This window comes from Manacus vitellinus, unplaced genomic scaffold (genome assembly GCF_001715985.3).
Source record: "Manacus vitellinus isolate BGI_N305 unplaced genomic scaffold, ASM171598v3 scaffold_17_pilon, whole genome shotgun sequence".
In the NCBI taxonomy this organism is placed as follows: Eukaryota; Metazoa; Chordata; class Aves; order Passeriformes; family Pipridae; genus Manacus; species Manacus vitellinus.
The window spans coordinates 11332268-11347860 of record NW_021939256.1 but is presented as its reverse complement, the minus strand read 5'-3'; the positions used below and the strand labels follow the sequence as shown (position 1 = coordinate 11347860).

Below are 15593 nucleotides of genomic sequence, written 5' to 3'. Positions count from 1 at the left end.
TCAGCCTTATTACTGTCGTTTCACAGAAAAGCAAGTAACCTGGTAAAATCACAATACATGCTGTTCTATGTGCTAGACTTTTCTATTTGAAGTAGAACACTAATTTATTTTTATAGTGCATAATATTGTGATAATTCATTCAAATTTGGACAGTTATCTTACCTCTTGTAAAAAGAATATTAAAAAAATACACTTCATCAAAATAACAGTTTATGATTCCACACATCTACCACTGAAAATATAAAATATGTTCAGCAGCAACAGTACCACAACTACAACAACATCAGAATCCACACCAGCCATCTGAGAAAATCAGACTCAATCATGCAAGTTGAACAAATTTGTCTGGACAATGGACAATTCAAAAATCCAGTCAAATTTGAAGTTTCATTTTACTGCTGATTACAGAGCAGGCATGTATTAAACATAACACATAAGGAAATCTGCAACATCCCAACCTGTGCCGTGCTACTCAGAATACACAACTGAAAAGTATACCAGGCTTCATCCGTACCATTTAAAAATACAGATTAAGAAATACCTCCGACGCTTCTGAAACAACTTCAAAATGAATAGTATGCTCTTCCCAAAATGTAAATTTGGAAAAAAATTTCCACAAAACTTCTAAAGTATAAAGAAATAAAGGGAAGAGGAAAGAGAAAAGAGGAATTTCACAAGCAAAATTCAAAATTCATGTGTTTCAAGGGAAGTAAGAGAGCTGGGAAGTCCTTGCCAATGAAGTTATTCTTATATCAAATTTCAGTGGCACCAACTGGAAAGATTTTCCTTCTAAACTTTAATACAGTTCAGTTTAATTTTATATTGGATTCTTATTTCAAGTTAACTCCATGTATATGCCATACACAGACGAGAGACACTAAACACAGCAAGAGAATTGTAACCTACTAGTCTAGATCAATTTTTCTTTCTAACCTTAGGCTGAATATGGCTCTTGGAAGATGTAAAGAGTCAGTCCTTCCTTTGCCTACATCTTGTTCCACACATATCTGCACTGTCTTTTAAGTTGCTTTCGAGGTCTGGTAGAGAGCATACTCTGTTTTGAAATTCAGGTAGGTCTGATCCTAAACAATTAACTCTAAAGCTGAAATTAACTTACATGTCTTCTGCCTTTCCAACTACTCAGCTAAGAAACACCTTATTTTTTTTTATTTTAGTAAGATGTTACTGAAATTTTATGTGGAGAGACCAAACACTATATAACAGACACCATATGTTAATGACTGATAAGCAAATACTAGAGAACAGAAATAAAACTGGAGGGTGAACCCAATTTAAAACTCCATCAAGAAAGTCCATATGGCTATTCTGAGAGTAAGGAGAGTACTTCAGCTCTGTCCTGATATTCAATTACTAAGCTGTTTGACAACGCCAGTTCTGGACAGTAAAGAATAACTACTCTGTCAGCAATATTTATCACGCTGAAGCTGTGATCAAGTTTGAGCTTCAGACTGCTTGTGTCCTGTTGTTCTCCAGTAAAACGCAGCAAAGGCCTGTAGTTTTAAGACGCATAAAACAACTGAGTTGTTTTGGGTGTGGTTTGGCCTAATCTTCTTGGATCACATAGAGAAATCCATTTTAAAAATACAGCCCTATACATCTAAGAAATAAATGTGCAAGGTAAAGTTGTATTCTATCAAATGAAACCAACTTTCTTATTACCTTCTACCTTCATTCTGCAAATGTCTTTCAGTATCTGAAAGGGAGCCTACAAGACAGCTGGAGAGAGATTTTTCACAAGAGTAGGAAGTGACAGAACAAGGCTTAATGAGGGTGGGTTAAATATTAGGAAGAAATTCTTCTCTGGGAGGGTTGTGAGGCACTGGAATAGGTTGGCCAGCGAAGTTGTGGATGTCCCATCACTGGAAGTGTTGAATGCTAGGATGGATGGAGCTCTGAGCAACCTGGTCTGGTGAACGGCACCAGACCCCCCCATGGCAGGGGGGGTGGAACCACATGATCTTTAAGGCTCCTTCCAACCTAAGCCATTCTATGCCAAAAAAATATCTCCAACTAGAGGAAAGAATTCTCGTTATTTAGATCAATGCCAGATACACATTAGGAATCTACAGTGACAACTGACTGGCAAAGAAACACTATAGTGTAAAGGGGGTGACCTGAAATCTCTAATGCTTTCACTATCTGCATTTAAAAACAGAAAATAGCATTAGTCATTATTATTTTCTCATGCTCCAAAATACAGCAGGCATTTCATGTAAAGCTTAAAATTTTTCCTACACAACCAGACATGTATACACTAAATAGCAAGCTGTATCCAAACAAGTTCAGGAAGCATGATAAACAGACACCCATAAATGTTTTCTATTTCTTTTCTTATTTTGCTCATGTACATTTGGTTCTTATTTTCCATAACTGAGCAAGTCCACAGGAGGAACGTTAAGGTGACACACGAGACGAGGCAGAGGACTGGGTTTGTTGAGCCTTAAGACAAGAAGGCTGAAGGGATATCTTCCTGCTGTCTGTAAGTATGAACTGGTAAGGTTACAGAGCCAGATTCTTCTTGCCAGTGAACAGCAAGAGGGTGAGCGGGAAGAGACAAGCGCCAACACAGAAAATTCCATTTAGGTACATGAAAACATTTTGTGACCATGAGGATGGTCAAGCCCTGGAAAAGGGGTACAGAGACATTCAGAAACTTCCTCCCTTGAGGTATTCAAACTTGCCTAGAAACGGTGAGTTACAGTGGCCCATTTCCAACATAAATTATTCTGTAAATTATTCTAGGAAGATTGTCTCTTTTTTCTTAACCTGCATTGAACTACTGTAGTTTTGACCTGACTCTTATTTAGTATTTAGTTAAGCTAATTTTTAAACCTTCTGCCATGCGCCCTGTTTATCTTTTTATAACAACAGCTCTTTCATGTTTTACCAACCTGGCTTGATTTCACACTTTCAGTCTTTCTTGAAACACTGTTCTGTATGTTGGGCTATAAACCCGCAATAATGAGTCTATTACTGCCAATTATGCGAGAATAGTCTTCCTGCAATGACATTAGCTTTAGGCTCTGCATACTCTGCAGTGAATGCTGTCCTTGAGTATTTGCAGAATGGGACTACAGTTTCGGCTAGTTTATTATTTATTTCAGTGTCCTCCCTGTGCATCATATACATGAGAGAATTTGTGTAACATGTAAGATAACAGCAGGACCAACAACTTTCCAGTTTACTGTTCTGCATATTGGTCATCCATGGCATCCATGACAACTCCAAACCAAACACCATTTAGCTTCAAACATTCCCATTTTTCTACAATGCATTTCAAATACTACTGAATTCTCAAGCTGCTGACACTTTGTATCTGTGTTAATCAGGGAAGTTCTCCTCAGTGTCACTCAGTGTGAATGGAGACAGATGCATCATCCTTTTATTTACAGGTTACCTATTGAAAACATTACCTGTGAGAATCACAAACAGAAGAGGTTTCTGGTAACTCTTGTGAGCTTTCCCACTTATTTTCTGTCTAAATGTCTAGCCATCACCTCTCTCAGACCTGTTAACAGTTTGTGTGGATCTGCTACAGATCTATATGCATAAAATGCATGTGGCACACACTCTGCCTATGCATTCAGATGTCAATTAGTGCTCATACAAAACCACAAACATAGAATAGTTATTGGGGTTATTTTATAGTCCTTTTCAGTGGGAAGTAGGCTAACAGTTTTTCATGAATACTTTTACAGTAGAGTTCACAGGGATTGATTATTTCAAAAAAATAATTTTTTAATACTATTCGATTGCTGCACACCCTCCCTAAGGATTCAGTTTAAAATCTGCACTACATAGTTCCAAGATCCCAAACAAATTGTCTGTTACAAGATGGCAATAAACTCTTAGGGAGAGACTTTTAGCTTGAGTGAACTTTCATAAATAAAATTGTTTTAAAGTTCCAGACTCCAATAAAATATCTTGAAACAGCACAAACTTTCTACATAGAGAACAAAGCTAAATTAACAACATGCTGCTTTGCTCACATATAATGAACAAATTGAAATATTTAATTTTTACTTTTAACTTAGTTGATTTAGAATAACCTTAAGTGATACTAATTGCCTACAGTATTTATCTTTTCAAATATAATCAAGTGTACTTCATTGTTCTGTGAACTGCTTTCCTGAAATTACAGAATAATTTTTTATTATGAAGATGCCCAGGGCAAGGTTTTGCAAATTTTTCCGCAATAAAAAAACTATTTCCCCAGGGTGCCCAAAAGCAGATTTTGCAGAATGCAGTTTTGATGATGGCAACAAAAATACTGAAGATTTACAGCAGTATAAACAACAGTAGGTTTTCTGCAATGCCCTTTTATGATATCACCACAGATAAAAAGAGTGAACGGGGAAAAAAAATTCATTACTTGCACTGGCTCTTATACTTGCCTCAAACTAAAAAAAAAAACCCAATTTTTTTTTAAACTTCAGTATCTCCATCATTTAATGTCTAGCTATGGCTATCACTGTCTTCACAGCTGTTCAGTTCACAATGCCAAAACAATGCAAAAGGTTGAAAAAGCCTGGGCTTTCACCCAAACCCAGATACTTAGGACAGTTCATCCACTACAGATTTCAGATACTCTTGACCTTTTACTATTCCACATACCTAAAATCATTACCAGTATTAATGTACAGAAAATTACATCTTCCAGTTATTAGAAAGAACAGCAATACATGTGAGGTCTGTTCACAGACTGATGGCACTGTAATACAGGGCTCATTACAGAGTATCCTTTTCTTACTTCATAACTTGTTAGGATGATTTATTCCCCCTTCCTCAATTTCTATAATCTTCCACTTCCCACAGTTGACTATCTGTGTCACTGACTTCTCCACTCCAAGTCTTCAAGACAGCGCTGAGGGAGAGCAGCTACTACCTAGGTTAGGCACTGGTGATATGCAGATTAGCACATTAACACAAGCAGGAATTTAACTGCCACCTAAATCAGAGCCCTACACCTGTCATGCAGTTACTGGAGAGAAGTGAACACCTTCACAAACAACAAAGAGAATAGTTTGGTTTCTTAGAATGCTTAATGCAGACGATACAAATAACCCCACAGAAACATGTGAAGTTTCATTTTCAACATTTCTTTCAGGTTTTAGTCCACAGACTAAAGACTCTAATAAACGAAATACTCAGTCTCAGTGTATGTGATAGGTAGTGATAAACAACTGTGCAAGACACAGAATGTTTATTGTACAGGGACTTTCTAGTTGTTCTTTGCTCCTCTAGCTTTTATGTTCTTCAAAAAGTCACATTAAAACACCATTCTTCTAGTGCTCTTGGACTGTTTGTTCTGGGATTATGGTTTTTTTTTGAGGGAAAGGAAAATATTTTCTAACCATATGGCAATTATCTATGTCTCAGTACAAAATGCTGCATGAGTATCAGCCTCTTGTCAGCTCTCAGCTTGTCAGCTCTCAGGTTTGAATTTGACGGTGAAATAACACCTTTCTTGGATCTAATGGCTCATGAGTTTCGTGTCCTGTTCTACTTCTCAGGCCTGTTCTCTTCTTTCTCTCATTAAATCCACATCGCCCCATAAAAACTCAATTACATGTCTAATCTAAAAGCCCTGATAAGCACTGCTTTCCTTTCAAATCTTTAACATCACTCTGGCTTTGGGACTGACCCACACAAGTTGCACTAGTCTCCTGAGAGCGAATAACAACTGCTGTACACATCCTCCTCAGCCATCAAAATACACTAACAGGCAAACAGTTAAAACAGACTAATATACCAGACCAAAAAGAGTAGTTCTACAGGAATGCAACTAACTACTGAAAACCCCGAATGTAAAATAAGCACAGACCCTGCTTTATCAACAGGCACCTATATATCCTCTGAATTTGATGTTACACTTCCTACAATTTATCTGCTGCTGACCACACCATTGTTTGCTACAGTTTCATCATAGTATTGATTATATTTTTAAAAGTTTTTCAAATTATTTCCTAAAGTAACATCTCCCTCTTTCAAACCAATTCACACAGAAAGGATGAGGATAAGAAAGAGTTTCCATAGTGAAGAAAATTATCTTAAAATTGCCTTTCCAATACAATTTGCCCTTGGTTGTACCCAGTAAGTAGCAAGGAGAACCTCTTCCTCTTTATGGAAAAAAATACACTTCTCTATATAAAAGGCTTCCTAAACACGAGCAGATGCTTTGCTGTCTACACAACTGCAAAGTATTTGTGAAGGTGGCATCTCTGAATGTAAGGAATCATTCATCTTCCAAACTTGCTTTTTGGCATGATTCCAGGCAGTCATACTGTCAGGACTGCTGTTTGCCAGGAGCCACCTACTTCCACTGCACCAAACCCATTCTGGATTATGAAATGTGATACAATCTAAGCCTACTGGCACTACATGAAATAGCTGCACATGTGCTGATTGTGGTCCATAGGGCCAGTGACACAGTAGCTGCTAAATTCTTCCTGCCCCAGAAGAGAGAGTCCTTTACATATGGCTCTCAGGACTCTCTGGTGCAGCAGTTGCTCAAAATGCAGAGAAGCGCATGACAGAGAAATCCCATAAAGTCAGAAAGGCAGACACCAATATCAGCAAATATCCCACTGGGAACAAGGGGCTCCAGAAAGTGGGAGATAATCAAAGCCCTACCTTCCTTGTACTGTGTTCTTCTGCTCCACCCCGCTGGGTAAAATGACTGTGAAGTCCACCAATCTGTTTATCATGTTCTCCTTCATGCTCACGAGGTTCTGATCAGAAATTACAGCTGTCTCTGCAGGAGACTTGCGCTCACTGTGAATTCTACTTGCTGCAGGTTGATTTGGTGGAGGAGGAGCACGAGCTTTCATTCTTTTCCTTGAGAAAAAAAGGCAAGAAGAAAATTAATAATTTCTTGCAAGAAAAGTATAAACACATTACTAAGAGATACATGTTCTTTCAGCCATAATCTCAGATTGTTTTAAAAAATTCCTCTAATGCGAGTCATTTTCTTTATCATGAAATTTTTCAATGGAGTTGCACTTTTATTTTTACCTCTTCTCTAAACATACACTAATTTTTTAATAATGCACTCACTCCTACTGTTTGTTTTCCATGTTCCAGGGGATGAATCAGTTTCATAAGTGGGATATGATATAATAATTTTTCTGTCGAGTATGAAGCCTGCTCCAATGAAGTGAGAAACAGAAATGCTGGGTCCAGTCCAGACCTGACGCAAGAAAGAGTTGTATTTACATACATGAATGTTTCTTCCAAGTCAGAATGGCAGGAGTGGAGGCAGGGTGAGGTTTCATTTAGCTACATTTGGGTTCCACAGTATTACTCTACTTGAAATATTGTCTCCTCCTCTGCTCTGAGTTAGTAGTATTAAATCTGGCTCATCATACTTCACAGGGAAGCACCATGAAAAGGTCAACTGTGAATGATATCACTTCTTACCATACAACACTAGGCTATAGCTCTTTGAAAGCACCCTGAAAGGAACTCATTCTTCAGTAGCAGGCGATGCACAGCGTGTGATATACAAAAAAGCTGCATCAGCTTGCACCAAACAAGCAGTGTACTTTACAGAGATAGAAACCCACCACAAATTCAAAGTTTACTTCATTGGCAAGCTGCCGGACAGATAAGCAACATATGTGTGCTGTTAAATTTCTGAATATCTGGCCTCATACCAAGCACATGTCTAAGAGGATTAACTCTGATGATTAATACCCCAGTGACCTCTTCTGACTAGATTTATGCCTAGTTTAAGTCTGATTTTAGTGTAACAGATGGAAAAAGCAGTAAAATATTTACTCAGAAATTATTACCCAGGCTTACTGCCTGCATTTTTAAAATTTTTCTGTTTTAGGATGCAGGAAAAGAAAAGATTATAATTCTGCACATCATTTTCACCCCACAAGCAACATAAGCCAAGGTCCAGAAAGGAAGAGTACAGAAAAAGCACTCTAACCCTACAAAGCCTGGAAAGCTTAGTGGTTGAATCAGCCAAAGACAAAACTGTGTTTAGGGGAAAAAAAAAAAAAAAACTGAACTGAAATACCAAACCCAACTCTTCTTTAAGAAGAGATAACCTGTATTCTCACAGATAAAAAGACTAAACATACAGCTTGGATTATCAGTGTAAGCTCCTGGCAGAGAAAAAATAGTAAGAGTTATATTACATAAAAAAAAAAAAAAGGGGAAAAAAAAAGATTAGTTCAGAAACAATCCAAACCCCTTATACTTTTAAGTCAGTTTTGTATTTGACCAACAATTTCTATTACGTGTCTCAACTACAAAAATTTGTTACACTGCCTTGAAAATACACATTTCAGTTAGACCTCTGCAGGATACTGTAAAATTAGCAGTGATGAAGATATTGCCTTTCTTTTCCTGTGTGCATAGCAAATAGCATTCTCTACAAATATGCAGGGCGAGGTACTGCTTTATTTATCAGCATACTGCAATTCCTCTTCCATTAGAAGTTTTCCCTGAACATTCACTTTTTATCCTGTATACACCCAATGAGTCATGAAGTCATCAGTCACTAACTTGCAGCTTCTACGCTCCTCCCCGTGGAGGTGATGGCAGGAAGTTCAAGGCTTTACTGTTTGTCAAACTACCTTGACTTTCTATATCTCTATGAAACTCTTACTTGTCTGTCAGAAAAAAAAAAATGGGATTCACCTTCTGCTCACATACCTTTACCTTTAGCTACAGTTGTTATTTGTAAGCAGATGGTGAGAGACGTGGGAGTTTTGCATACATCCAGATCATGCCAACACAGCCTTACAATCATGCAGTGCAAAGTTTAAGGACTTCATATCAATTTACAAATGATGTAATTCTTGCCCTTCATAACACCAACAGCATCAATAGTAGCTACAGAGATTCACATCAACCTGTTTCTTAAAACAAGCTTTTATTTTGGTTTTTAAAGCTTGTCCTATAATGTGGGAGACAATTGCAACAGTGTTCCTGACAAAGTACCAAAATGGGTGGGAAGAAAAGAAGATGACAAGTGTTCTGAGGCTAGCAGAACTAGTTGTAAATATGAGTTACCTGGACTTGTAAATTCCAGATCTCACACTGAACAAAGATAAGAAAATAAAGCAATGGTAATAAAATAATCATGAAACTGAAAACATCTGAAATGGAAGAGACTTGAAGAGACTTCAGGGGAGAAGTGAAAAAAGAGTGAGTTTTGAAGTTGATTAAGGAGCAGCAAGTAAGTCAGGAGTAAGTTACACAAGATATCTGTTCCCTAGCGATAACAAAGCTGCATCTGGTTTTCTGCAAGAACAGACAAACAAGGTCAGACAGCTTAATACTAATTTATAGCTCTGAAATGAGTGTGACTTTTTAAATTATTTTTATTTTTTAATTTTTTTTTCTTTTTAAGTACTCTACAGCCAAGTCTGCAATTACTGACCGTGTATAAAACTGCTTGGGGCTGGGGTAGGGGGCAGTGTGTGTAGTATGTCAGCAAATCAGACGTCATACCATCAAAAGTATCAGCTATACATTGACCAGTGATGTTCACTTGAACTCTATATAAACATGTAACAATGCCTGTTCTTTTTGGCATTACGCAGATAGGACCTTGTAGATACTACAATCCTCCTTTTCTTTTGTGCAGAAAGGAGAGGACAGGTCTGTTTCCTTCAGAGACATCAGAGAAAGGAAAAGGGAAAACATTCCCACTGCAGTCTCACAAACCTAGCTACAGTTCAGGTGACCTCACATGAACTTTTCCACAATAACGACTACATATTCTCTTGAAACACTGCAAGTGCTTTAAATGTCTGGTTTTCAACATTTTCCAAATGACAGATCTCAAATTATTTCAGTGGAAGCAAATCCCTCTAAAGTTCACATTTGTAGAGTGATACGTGGCACAGATTTGCATTTCCTAGCCAGCTTTCTGAAACATCTCAGTAGAAGAAAGAAACTCCATGAACTGCAGACTGAAATCCACAGATCTAGCTCTACTTTGGATCTGGCACAAGCAGCTGCTTTCTGACAGGCTCCAGCAACTGCAGTCAGAAGGTGCCTAGAAGCTTGTTAATACTATTGAAAGTGAGCCAGAAAAAGAATTCATCCTTCTCTGTCAGAACTACAATGGTTATAAAGGACAATAGCAAAGCACTCCATAATAAAAGTCTTTTTGTTACCCCACTAAAATAATGCACAGAGAAAGTGAGTGATTTAAAAGCCTCTTTTAAGCATGGGTACTTTTCACATGATAAACACAACATACTATAAAAAAGCTGCATACCAGTCTTCAGTGTGAGATAAACTAAATTTAATTCAGCAGCCATGTTTTCTCCACAAACTTCTTTCACTGTGCTCACTACAGAGATACCTATTAAGACCACCTACCTGCTTTTAATTTGTGGTAGAAGTTAGAAGTGGAAACATTTGAAATCTATGATTAGGTTTAATTCATGGTTACATGAATGCTTCCATACGGTCCTTGAGATAAGAGACAGATGAAAAAGAAGTAGCTGATTCTAATACATAAATGTACAGTGACTTTTACTGAGGCTTGAACTAATCCTTCTCACTTTGCTGTAAGTTGAAAAAAATGCTTACAGTCATGAAATAATTAGGCAGAACACATAAATAACCTACCAGCACTGTTCTCAGTAAAGGCATCAGGCTTCTCAAAATGGAAAAGGAAAAACAAGGAAACTGACCAACAAGACCAGTGTTTCTGTAGTACAGCACATTGAAGAAAGGCAACAGAAATGAAGAAAAGTTTCTTGTGAACTTCTAGACAAGGTAACAGAAGCCCTTTGGACCCACAATTTATTAATATATAACTACCAAGCAACAGGATGCAACCTGGACTTTATAATCCTATGCTAAAAAACCCAGGAGTGGTCCTGGGACTTCCACCGCCATGGCAAGGCTTTGCAGAGATTGCCTTTCTTCAGATAAGGTCTAAAACACACACTAAAATATAAAAGAGTGAAAGTGAAATAGATCCTACACATTTTCACCACACTCCATACATAATCCTCTCCGCGCTGTAGGGCTATGGTAACTTAACAGGGCAAACTTCATCCCATGGATGTCAGTGGGACTTTGGCAAGAGCTCCACACGTTTTTTTTACCCGTTCGTAGAATCTGGTTCTTTCTATGCCAAGCCTCTCTCTAACCATTCATTTTAAATAAGCAACAAAAACACACACAAAAGCGCAAAACAAAAAAACCTGAAGAAAAAACAAACAAAAGCCCACCACAAAGAAACAAAAACAAAAAACCAAATAAACAAAAAACCAAAAAAACCCTAACCAACCAAAAAGAAAACCTAAAAAATCCCCACCAAAAAAAAAAAAACCCAACAAAAAAAACCACAAACAAAAAACCCCAAAAAAACCCAACCACGGAAAAACCCACTAAAACAAAATCCCAACCAACCTGCAACATAGCAGAATTATGGAAACATTCATTTTTGATACAATGAACAACTAGCACAGTCTGGTAAGTCAATTTGCAATCTAGTCAATGCACAAGGCTGGAACAGTTGTAGAGGTTTTTTCTGTGACAGTCATGTACACCCCACCTCATAATTAGGAGGAATAAACCAAAATGCAAGTGCTCAGTGGTAAGTGAATACAGACACAGTATCCCTCAAATGAAAAACAGGAAACATGGGAATAAACATTCTTTACTTTCAGGTGACTGCACTCCTACAGTCTTTTGAGGGGAAATCCATGCACATTGTTGTGCGAAAAAAAAAAAAAAGCAGATGAGTACCTTTCACTCACTCCCTTTCCCCTCCTGCCCTGGCACTTTGCACAGCAAAGCCAGAAACTTAGCTCAGAGGGACACACATCATACTCCAAACCATCAAGACAAAGCATGGTGGAAGTCACTCCTGCTTACTGATCTAGCCTGAGAAGCAGGTCTCTGTCAGAGAACATTTCTTTTTCATTCTTCGTTGCTCATGGCAAAGCAAAGAAGACCCAGATCATAGTCTGGGAAAGAGACAACCACTATATCAGAATTAATAGTACGCCAAGTTCTTTCCTTGTAAGTAAAATCTTTCCTTCCCATCTTCTAGACACAGCAGCTCAGAAAAATTGTAACGCAACACAAGTGTAAAGATCAGCACCAACATTAAGGCACCTCAATAGAAACTGAAAGTCAAACAAATCACAGAGAGACAGAGAATATCCAGACAGCCATACATCATAAAATAGAGCTCCATTCCACTTTGCCATCTGTAACATTTAAATTAATCAATTAAAAAAAAAATAAATCAAGCGTATTTTGTCTATCACAGGCTAAATATACCAATTCATTACAATTATGTACAACACAGGTAACTTACACCTTTAAATGTCTTATACCTAGTACATAAATTACAGGTCTAAAATGCATTACTCTTGTGGTAACTTCCAGTATTATTTTACAACATTTTTGTAACATTTACAATATTACACCAATGTTACACTTTCTAAAGAGCCGAAATTTTCACTAAAATGTAATGAATTAAAATGTAATGAACTAGATTACTTCTATGTGGATATGGCTCAGGGAACAATTAAGAGTTCCCTACATTATTTTTTAAAAAATAAGTTTTTGTTCTGATTTTAACAATCTTTACTCTGAATTCACTGGCTATGGTATGTAATTATTTTATGGTTTTCTTTTTTTAAAACATCTATTTGAATTGGATATTACTTTCAAAAAATCATTCCATTTTTAAGGCAGATTCATATTGACATATATGATGAAAATTATTCCTTGCAGGCAAGATAAAGTCACCCAAAGTAGACAAGAAAAAATAATTTGTTTTTGGCAAAGAGTGAAAGTTATTTAATTATATTTTTGATCTTCTATTTTATTCGATTGATGAGAAACCCTACAGAGCTTTACATATTTTAAAGATCAAGTTTCTATGCCAGAAGAAAAAAAACCAAAAGGCCAGAAGCAAACAGAATGAGTGCATTTGTATAAGAGGAAGCAGGGATGGAGGTTGTATTGGATTTGTGTGGCCAAATTTTGATAGCGTGGGGGGCTACAAGGGTGGCTTCTGTTCGAAGCAGCCAGAAGCATCCCCCATGTCTGGTGACGCCAATGCCAGTCAGCAGGATGGACCTGTCACTGGTCAAGGCTGAGCCAACCAGGAATGATAGTAATGCCTATGGACAAACACATTTAAGAAGACAAAAATGTTATTGGGCAGATGAAAACATCAGTCGGTGATGAGGGGAGTGAGAACATGTGAACAACTCTGCAGACACCAAGGTCAGTGGAGAAGGAAGGGGAGGAGGTGCTCCAAGTGCCAGAGCTGAGGTTCCCCTGCAGCCCGTGGTGCAGACCATGGTGAAGCAGCTGTGCCCCGGCAGCCCATGGAGGTCTACAGGGGTGCAGAGATCCACCTGCAGCCCGTGGAGAAGACCCACACCAGAGCAGGTGAGTGCCTGAAGGAGGCTGTGACCCTGTGGGAGGCCTGTGGTGGAGCAGGGTCCTGGCAGGGGCCTGCTAACCCATGGGGAGAGGAGCCCACACTGGAACAGGTTTTCCTGGTAGGACCTGAGGCCCTGTGGCGGATCCATGCTGGAGCAGCCCTTGCCTGAAGAACTGCACCTCATGGAAAAGTGACCCATGTGGCAGCAGAGAGCTGTTGGATGTGGGATGGACTTACACTGGAGAAGTTCATGGAGAACTGTCTCCCATGGGAGGAACCCCAAGGGAAGCAGGGGAAGGACTCCTCTCCCTGAGCAGCAGTAGAAACAACAACCAACTGTAACCCTCATTCCCCATCTCCCTGTGCTGCTAGGGGGGGAGGAGGTAGAATTTGGAAGGAGGGAGGGGTGGTGTCTAAGATTTATTTTGCTTTTCATTCTCCTGCTCTGATTCTGTTAGTAATAAATTTAATTAATATCCCCACTTTGAGGTGAGATGGTACACTGTCTAATGAAGTAGTTCCTACTCTTGTCTAATTTCAAACCTTTCACAAACTTAACCAATCAATCATTAACAAGTGTTGGGCTGCAGTTTCCCAATCTCAAATGTACAAGTGAGTAAACTGCTATAAATCTGCTACCAGGGACATCTTGCCATATATGACTGATTTCACAAGAGGCTGAAATTTGTCCTAACACATGGCAGAGACCTGGCCACTCCCTTGCTTGCAAAACATCGCGTAGCTGCCAAACAAGAGAAAATGTCCTTCCGTCCAGCTGGGACTCAGACTCCTGCACTGAGATTACATAGCTGAACTACTGAGAGCCCATCCTCTGACTGAAAGGCTAAATAATTTGTTAGCCTATGGCTGGTATCCTCAAGTAATTTTTCTATCTACATCACCCACACTTTCAATTAAGAATCGTAGTGTGTTATTCTCCAATCAAAGTCTAATCCTCCTTCCAGTCACTAACGAGTTCTCTCGAGATCCATTATAGAGCACTTGACGTATCACTTTCATGATATAGTCATTTTTATGGCCAGAAGAAGCCATAAGCAGTCTAACCTGACTTTCTGTAGTGCACAGGCCATGATACTTTAGAAAGCCCTCTCTTGGAGTGAAAGCGGGGATGGAACTGAATGTGGGGTGGGTTTTAACTGATCAAGGAGTAACACTGCAGCCTACAAATGCTTTTACACTTACTAATCACAGTCATGCTAGGGAGCCTAATAGATCTACCTGTATCAGTTCCCAAAACAAAACATGATACTAGTCCTAGAGAAAATCTTTTAAAAACCAGCCAAATCCCAGGATTTGGGTACATGCCCGCTGCAATTAATGAAAACACTGCCAGAATAAGCACTGCGAGGTCTGTATCACTAATAGCTGTATCACAGGACTTTTGAGATACCACCCACACATTCAGTGTGTGGCAAAGACCACACTACGAGCTGGTGCCATCCTGTACAACTCCATCGAGTTGCACATCAGTAAAGAGGAATGAAATGGGAGAGAAGCTAATGTTATGTAATTATTTGACTCATCTGCTGAAACATGCTAAAGAAACACAGAAGTCTTTGGTGGTTAAAGACAAGAAAGCAAAGGTAAGTTACTGTTTCACAGAATCACAGAATATTCTGAGTTGGAAGAGAGCCACAAGGATCGCTGAATACAGCTCTTAAATGAATGGCCCATACAGGGATCCAGCCTGCGACCTTGGTGTTATTAGCACCCCGCTCTAACTGAGATAATCTATTTTGGCAAGTTAAACTCCTGCAATCTAAACTGCAGTATCTCACTATCTGCAATCTAACTGTGTATCTCAGTCAGAGATACACCAATAGTTTTAACTCTTTAGCTTGGGAGATATGATCAAAACAAAACAACACTAACAATTCATGCTTGAAGTTGCGCAAAAAGCCTCACCTTCAAAAAAATTTGGTCTGGAAAAGCAAAGTAGCAAAACAGCACACTAGGTAGGGGTGGTAAAGCCTCACTCTTTTCACAATGACATCTGCCACAGGAGAAGACTCAGATGCATCAAAACACAAAGGCAGGAAACATTTCAGCTTTAGGACTCAAGTATATTTAGCCATCAGCACCTGAGCTAAAATTACTCACCAGTTTTACGTTGATTAAAATAAAAAAATTGCTAAGCAATGGCTGTTAAACTGACTTCCTG

At 38.6% G+C, this 15593-nt stretch overlaps 1 protein-coding gene across 6 annotated transcripts in view; it reads right to left on the bottom strand.

Moving 5' to 3' along the window:
- The window catches only part of COBL (cordon-bleu WH2 repeat protein), a 115387-nt gene extending 104657 nt beyond the window's left edge, over nucleotides 1-10730 (bottom strand). For all 6 annotated transcript variants that reach the window (XM_018070081.2, XM_018070082.2, XM_018070083.2 and 3 more), the window contains exons 1-2: nucleotides 10621-10730; nucleotides 6655-6858 (exon numbers count right to left, since the gene is read on the bottom strand). In XM_018070081.2, coding sequence (XP_017925570.2) covers nucleotides 6655-6851 — 197 coding nt within the window. In that variant the 5' untranslated portion in view covers nucleotides 6852-6858; nucleotides 10621-10730. The remainder of the gene's footprint in view (nucleotides 1-6654; nucleotides 6859-10620) is intronic.
- Nucleotides 10731-15593: the final 4863 nt, after the last annotated feature.